Source organism: Aptenodytes forsteri, unplaced genomic scaffold, assembly GCF_000699145.1.
Source record: "Aptenodytes forsteri isolate BGI_AS27 unplaced genomic scaffold, ASM69914v1 Scaffold2, whole genome shotgun sequence".
Classification (NCBI taxonomy): Eukaryota; Metazoa; Chordata; class Aves; order Sphenisciformes; family Spheniscidae; genus Aptenodytes; species Aptenodytes forsteri.
Window position 1 is genome coordinate 6,084,693 of NW_008795695.1, and position 8,371 is coordinate 6,093,063.

An 8,371-nucleotide genomic window follows, 5' to 3' on the forward strand; every position below is an offset into this window, starting at 1 on the left:
AAGTAGAGAAGTGGAACAAAAGTCCTTTCTCAAAGTCACTATCCAAAATAGGAAGCTATATCCTGACCACCAGACCCTGATGAAGAGCTTTCCTCTGCAGCTTCCTCCCTCTCCCGCTGCCCACAGAAGGTTCCAATACTGCATTGTCCCAGTGGCGTTAGAGACGTGTGCTGTGCAGTGGGCACAGGCCTGTGAGGAAGATGTTTTGCTCACACACAGCACCGCTAGCCCTGTTTGGGAGAATATTCTCAAAGAAACTGACTTTTAAGGGTTTGTGTCAACAGAAACTTAAAGTGATGTTACAATAAACCATTAGGGGACTAAGGTCCAAGGGTTTTTTTGTAGGATGCTGAGGCACTAAAAAGACTATTCCATGTAAGACTTCAGAACTAAACTTAGGGACTCTGTACTTACCCAACTTGTACAAATATTAAAAGTTCTTCCATGTTTCGATCTGACCACCCAAAAAACTTCTCTAGGAGACTGAAAAAAGGAGTTTTTGGACAGGCAGAATAACACATAAGAAGGGTAGGTACCGTTTGCAGAAACACGTGACTGCAAGCCTAGCTAGACCACTTGAGGTATTTTACCACAATGGAATGTGAGAAGCTGCTTTTGACTGATACAGGTCAAAAGTCAACGTACGGTGGGCTGGCATAAAAGTTGTTCCTTATACCATCCTGAAGAAAACACAAAAAGGATTGGATAGCAGGAAGTGTGCAGCGGTGATTGTTTTACCTCCCAAGAGTCACCATTCCCCAGCTTAGAAGGCTACTGAAGAGCAACACTGCAATTCAGTTCAACAATTCAAACACAGCTAATCCATCCCCCTTCAGTAACTTTTCTGTCACTTTGTTTTTATATAGATAAACATGAATAGGAACACAAACACACAGTAGGAGGGTTCAGAGGGAAGACTCAGTCATGTTAAGGATGTTATGCGACATTTATGCTATATACAAGAAATTCTAGTACTTGAAAGTACTGAGTGTAAAAAAAATGCGTTTCATTGACCAAAGTGAGGCTAGACTCAGGACTTTGTTGATTCTTACCTTCTGAATAACTTGTCTAAGGAATGTCAGAGTTGAGAAACTGAGAGGAAACTTTGTGGCCATCTATGAAATAGTGTGTTTCCACAGTTTTCCACTGAAGAATTTAAGCAAAGTTTTGTCCTTGCAGCTTACCAACTAGTCAGTTCTGAGAAGTCGTATTTCAATTCGACTGCCTCCTACTTCTAGAACCTTTTTGACTTGATGGCAGACCCTTTGCAAAGCCACACTTCTTTTTTGTTCAGTTTTCCCTTACAAAAAACTGTAAGGAGAGGAGGTTTTATGCTTAGTGATTTTGCTTTTATGTAGTCACGGTTTTTGAGGTTATAATTACAGCCGTAGGGCTGTTTGAATGAACCAAAATGCTGTCATCCTTAGACCGCTCTGGGAGTTTTACGTTGTTAACTGCTTTTGCTAACAAAGTTAGGTTGCTGAGTTACAACATCAAAAGACAATTTTAAGATGTAGTCAAAACATGTAAAAGAATCAAACTACAAGTTTAACAAAAGGAAGTTTTAGTTAATCTGTCTAGCTTTTAGTTATAACTAAAGAATTAGTTTTAGAAGAGGTAATCAAAGATAAAGAAGGGCAGTCATCTGGCATGGTAGATCACAATGCTCAACAGCGTATGCGGTTTTAAATTATAAAGGACAGAATAATGAAAGTCAGAACAGAAGATCAGAACAGAAAGTGTAATAAAACATAACATGCTTTCAACAAAAAACGATTGCACTGGACTGTCTAACAACTGGATATTTGGACAAGAAAATATGTGTCCACTTCACTAAATCATGAGTCAATTCTCCTGGCCACACTGTATTGCTGTCTGCTGCAACTTTAGCAGAAGCACTTGTCAAAACGCAATCCAAGTAAGAACATAGGCGAGTTCTGCAAGAACTGATTACTATTATGCTACCATCATCCTGGTGAAGACTGGGAACTAGTGACAGGCCAGGTAACTTTTTTTTTTTTTTTTTTTTTTTTGAAACTTGCTATGTCTACACAGAGGTCTGCACGTACACTTAGCATTTGCCAGGGCACACCTATTCCCTTCTCCTAGAAGACCAAAGAACGCAACGCTGTTTCTGGAGAGTTTTGGAGGCGTACTGCTGCATTCAGTGCACATGAGAATAAGCCGCATGGTAGATACAGACTTTCTTCGCAGTGTCAAACTTACCAAGAAGAAAGCAAAAATTCTGCTCCCCCAGGCCCCTAGGCACTGCTCTGTCAGCAAGTACCAGTGTGAAAAGACATACTGCTGCTTCGCAAGCGCCTGCGCTTCTTTGTTCTAACAGAACCAAGACAAAAGCTCTCCACAAGGCTGTTCCTAGTAGACAATTTGCAAGTTAGGGTCTGCTAGAAGAGTTTAAGATGCAATACCTGGTTGACCACAAGTAGCCTTCAGATCAGTTATTGAACTTGCAAATAAATCATTTAGAATAACTAGTCTTGTCTGAAACACAGTGATGCAATACAGACAATCCTAGAGGTTTAGTATCAGTGATCAGGAAAACAATACAGCTTGCTCCTTAATCTGTGTTTTCAGTTAGACCTTTTCAATACCAGTTTTAAATCCTTTCCATTCTCTCTCAAAAAATGTCAGGAAATCTCTCTTCTGGAAGCCCAGTGTTACCTGTTAAAAATACAGACTTAAGTTATCAACAGCTAAAAATCATTTCTAGAGCTGTCACCTCAAAAGGGACCAACTTTGAGAAAACATACAGAATCTAAAAAAAAAACACCACACCACAAACCAGCTGTTGAGGTACAGCCAATTGAGTACGCTATAAACTTGGCATCTGAAAATTTATACTATTAATTTCTGAAAGTATCACACAGAGGAAGAGACAGCAATCCAGAGACTACAGAGATTGACAGAAGTCATTTATTCCTCCCTTTTTATTGACTTTTCAAAGAAACCCACCACAAATCCCATCCAAGTTAGAATATATTGGTATGCTACTGCTGTTAAAAAAAAAAGCATGAAAAAATGTATAGTTGAAGACAATATTAAATTCTGATACATCTGTCATGTTCACTTAGAGTCATTATTATGGGACAGTGGAAGTACAGTGTACATACAGTGATAGTTAATTTGCCAGCTAATGAAGACATTAACTGAAATAATGAAAACAAGAATTGATCAGTGTGTATGCCTCCTCCTTAAAAGCCAATCGTCACTAAATAGGTAGTGTTTTTCATTGTCATGCAGCAATGATTGTACTCTCTCCACTTATTTGGGCTTCCGAGTTTTCATGTTTTTAGGGTGCTGGATGACTGAGGTTTTTTGGGAAAACGAGACTGTTAAAGGTGAAAGCTCAGTTTATAAACATGTTAATATAGAGCACACTATGTTTAAATTTTATGCTTTAACAGAAGGTTATCACTCTAGTTCCATGCCTTAATGTCTAACAGCAACAACATTCTTTTTTCCCCATAAGAGGAACTATTATGAATGCGCTATAATAAAAAATCAAGTCTTTATACCACCTATGTTAAATTTACCTGTTATATTAAGAGGCATGATCTGGGTTAAGTGCATAACACCATGTTAGAATATACCTAAAGTAAGAGGTTTTAATCAACTATGCTGTGGCTTAAACACCACTTTTCAGACATAACTCTGCATTATTTCTGAATTTTTAACATATCTCAATACCTTAAAAATATACAAATTAAAATAAATTATTATTAGATATTTCTTTATATCAAAGAAGAATCTTCAAACTTACAAAAAACAGTCCAGAGGTAAATATGTGTCATATCCCACTAGTCAAGATTTTAAAGTAACTGACATTATTCCAAGCTAGCTTCTTTCAACATACAGTTTATTGCCTCCCCGTCATTTATTACTTAGCTCACAGAAAGAAGACAGACCGCTTTATTTCAGAAAAATGTCTCTCGACAGAGTGGACAGGTGGATTTGTTGCTGGATGTGAACCATTTGTACTGAAAGAGAAATAGAACTATTTAATATAGGAATGCAAGCTGAATTTCAGGAACACTGGTTTATCACCAGTAATAACCATTATTTGCCAATGAATATAACTATCAAAACACTAACTATACTTTGAAAAAACCAACAAGAAACAGTAAAAAACCCCTTTCTACTTGTGTTGTATGCATGTGTGTATATATATACATATGTATATACACATATTACACACACACACAAAATACTCAAGTTTTATTCTAAAAAACCTGACACAAAGGAATTCTCATCCAGTCTCATTTTAGAAGAAAAAGATAGCATTTTTAAAGGAGCAATAATTCCTCTGTTATATGGCCATACAGATGCCAACCTGTTCCAGTATACTCTGCAACCACAGAACCAATGCCTATGATGACTTGGATATAGTTAAATGTTAATTATCCAGATCAGCATAGTTTACTAAAGAAAAGAACATGCTGCATAAATTTAAATTTAACCTTTTCTATTTCCGCATCTGAGCTGATAACGAGATGATGCTGTTGCTACACCCTACGTAGATGTAATGGCTTATGTCTTAGTGAACACAAAACGGATAGTTGTTATCTGTGAAGTGTAGCAACCCCTCCCTCATTACATGCCCTTACAGCTTAGTACAAAATCCATACAAATAATTTATGGAGTTCAATCAATCCCAGGTACTCCAATGACATAATGGAGAACTGATGGTATTACGATAGAAATTCCTGGTTCAAACTATAAATGGATATTTTGCCTATTTAAAAAAATTTAGTCTAGGTACTTACCAAGCAAGCTGAATGAAACTTTTTCTTGCATGTTCTGCAAGCTTTTTTGGGAAGAGAATAGTTGGAACCATGAATGACTGAAAAACAGATCATGCAATCTTCAACGCCCTCAAAACGTTTATCCACATTATTTTTCCACAAAGATAAGCCTTCCATAATACTTCCATTCTAACAGAGGGAAAAGAGCTGTTAATACTGTAGAATTCCTTCAGAATATTCTTACTGTTATTCATAAGCACATGAAGGAAACAAAGGTTGAAGTCTTTATAATCTGAAATTTTATGCAATATATGCAGTGAATAATTTATCAAGCCAACACATGAAATACAGACGATAGTCCAATCTATAGAAATGCAAGCATTCATCACAACGAAAAGAATGCACTTAGGAGAACTTAAAGGGGGATTTTAAAACTGTTTTGTTTTGTTCTAACCACAGATGATGCAACTTCAGCAACCACCAATCTTTTCGAGAATTTAGTGTACTGGGTTTTTTGGGTTTTTTTTCTAATTATAGTTGAGATGACATTGCCACATGCGGCAAACACTGGCCCATGTCTTAAGAGATATAAATTTTCAACTTTGGCCATGGATTTAACAGGACTTACTAGGCAGGTAATTTTACCTCTCTGTTTCAGCATCTGGGGAAAAGCAGATGGCAAGAGTGACCAATTCTATGAAGTCCTTTGAGATCTACTGATGAGATCCATTATACAGATCTAAACAATATTACATTACTAGGAATATTTTTCTATTATCAGGACTCTTAAGTTTTCAAAGCTATGGGCTTTCTCTAAACTCACCTGATGTGTAAGATACGTGCTTAACTGTAGCATCCAATTGCGCCATTGCTGTACAGCCACACCAACTCTCTTTCCACTCTCAACTGTTATGGATCCCAGTGGGTAATTTGATGGAAGCTGTATTATTAGTTCAATAAATATATCATCAACTGAATAGGTAGCAATGACTTCCCGTGCTGCAGACCTAGCTTTTACCTGTGAAAAAAATGCACGTTAAAAAACTCCACAGAGAGATACGCACCATCTCTAGTCTTTTTTATATACAGATATAAACCATAAACACTTTACTACACACATTAAATAATTTTCTTAGACCAGGAAAACAGTTTTCTCAAAGAAAATAGAAGTCCACTCTCATCTTGGCTAACCAAAAAGAAATTACCAGCCATTTTTCAATCTACCGATTGATTACATTTTTTAATAAACCAAAAAGAAGTATACCGATAGCAGTATCTTCCACTTACCTCCTCAACTTCTCCAACATCATAAACCCCATTCTGTTCTATTTTTCTCCAAACAGAATGTTAATAAACATCAACTTAATATATTGATACCAAGCTGAATTATGTTTTCATCAGTCATTTAGAACAACAAAAATGCAATCATATAAAACACGGTAATACAGTCTGGTTCTGAGAAGTAACATTTCTTAAATGTTTGCAAAAAACTAAAGTAAATCAAAAAAAGGACAAAAAGCCTTACTAACCGTCATGCCATTAAATAACTGTGTGCTAGTCTGAACAGAAGATATTTCCTGTGAAGAAAGCACGCTGCTGACGTATTTGCTTGTAAATTTATCTACAACATTGAAGACGCGTTTCTCACAGCTATTCCACCAAAGCCTGACCATGGCTGGCAAGTCTTTCAGTGTTATATGGTACACAGAGCAGGCCAAGTGCGGAATCTGGGATGACAGGACTCCTGTCCCTGGGAGGGAAAGAAAAGATGTTGAAATACTCTAACACATTAGTCACAAATGTTGGTTACTCCACACCACGTACAAAAATTTTGATACCAACATAACTGTGGCAACCGGAATTTCATGTACACACTCCTTCTGTATTTGCTACTCTAAGTGCTTGTTTGACTCTGCCTTTCACCATCAGTCTGGTTTCTTTGTTTCTTAGACTAACGCTTCACAACTGGGAATTCATCGTCTAATTTCGAGATGAACTCTAGGTGGACTACCAGAAATCAAGAATAGTTTTGTATTCTAGAAACAAGAAAATGCTCACTTCGGAGTGAACAAGCAATAAGATGTTTGGGGCACGTTTGAGGTTTGCAGTGTCCTATGGAAGTGCATAAAGAGATAAGGGAAATCTTTCTCTTGGGATGTCATGTTAGTAATTCATTCTTACTGTCATCCAGATAAATTGTTCTGCAACATGCAGTGCTGTTCAAGCAAAAATTAAGAAATGAAAACTCAGTATCTTTGCTTACATCTATACAGGTACATAAAATAATAATTTCAATGAAGTAGCTTTCAAAACTAATTCTCTTTTTTCATGTTTCTCAGCTAAAAAAAGACAGCGTGTCTTCTCTCATCATGGTTGATTAACTCGGTCTTCTGAATAGCGTGACAAAAACAACACACAATTTAATATCTCAAACGTTTCAAAAAATATATATTAAAATATATTTTGTGTTTACGTATTAAAAAAGAATAAAAAAAAAGAAATACTATTTAGCATGAAAAAAAATCTAGAATCAACAGAGAAGTCTCAGAAAAGATCGCGCATTTTTAGTATTTTGGAATCTTTGCATACATTCAGGATTCAGATAGTAGCAATGTATTATTTCTGCCCTAAGTGAATAATCTAAGCATTTCCTGTTGGGTTTTTTCTTGATTTTTCTGATAAACAGTTCAACTTTGGTTAAGCTTCAAATGGGGAGCATTAGCCAAAGATTTTTAAACATACGTATGTATGTATTTGTGTGTGTGTGTGTGTGTACCTATTTTATAGGTAAGATTTTCTAAATATGTATTTTTAAGCAGAAAAGCATAGTTAAACTTCAGCAATATCAAAACTCTCTCAAATGCACAAATACAATTTTTACTAACCTTTGACATCTAAATGAAGCTCTTCAGTAAAGAAAGTTTTTGTGTCCTTATTTGGAACTTCTGAAGTTGGCCCAGAAAAGACAGGGTTTTCAGGCATAAGCCTGAACAAGTGATAAAGCAGGTTATTCAAGCTTTTAGTTCTTCTAAGGTATTGTGAGTAGAGAACTCGCAGCTGATAGTGTTTAAAAAAAAAAAAACAAAAAAAAAAACACACAAAATACAGATGAGACTTAACAAATATAGCTTACTCTGTAAAAAATACAAATATGTTCCTGTAGGGAGGAAAAGCAAGACTGTGATTCTGAACAAGTGTTTAGAAGAGCGATTTATTTCTCTGCACCACTTTGAATGGTTAGAAGATCATAAAATGTAGCAAGCTTGTTTGAAAATGCCACAAAGAATCATCTATTAATGAATCTTAATTCTTTATGACTCTATGTCCTGGTTTCGGCAGGGATAATAATGTTGATAACACACCCATGTTTTAGTTGTTGCTGAGCAGTGCTTACCTAGTCAAGGACTTTTCAGCTTCCCATGCTCTGCCGACTGAGAAGGCTGCCGGTGCACAAGAGGCTGGGAGGGGGCACAGCCAAACTGGCCAAAGGGACATTCCATGCCATGTGACATCATGCTCAGTACATAAACTGGGGGAAGCTGGCCGGGGGGGCCGCTGCTCGGGGACTGGCTGGGCATCAGTCGGCGGGTGGTGAGCAATTGCACTGT

At 36.7% G+C, this 8,371-nt stretch overlaps 1 protein-coding gene across 1 annotated transcript in view; it reads right to left on the reverse strand.

Annotated features, from left to right (window-relative positions):
* Nucleotides 1–1,548: 1,548 nt before the first annotated feature.
* LTN1 (listerin E3 ubiquitin protein ligase 1) overlaps nucleotides 1,549–8,371 on the reverse strand; it is a 41,140-nt gene continuing 34,317 nt past the window's right edge. The window contains exons 26-30 of the mRNA XM_009282926.2: nucleotides 7,649–7,820; nucleotides 6,293–6,513; nucleotides 5,587–5,781; nucleotides 4,785–4,952; nucleotides 1,549–3,998 (exon numbers count right to left, since the gene is read on the reverse strand). Of these exons, the coding sequence (XP_009281201.1) occupies nucleotides 3,936–3,998; nucleotides 4,785–4,952; nucleotides 5,587–5,781; nucleotides 6,293–6,513; nucleotides 7,649–7,820 (819 nt within the window). The 3' untranslated portion in view covers nucleotides 1,549–3,935. The remainder of the gene's footprint in view (nucleotides 3,999–4,784; nucleotides 4,953–5,586; nucleotides 5,782–6,292; nucleotides 6,514–7,648; nucleotides 7,821–8,371) is intronic.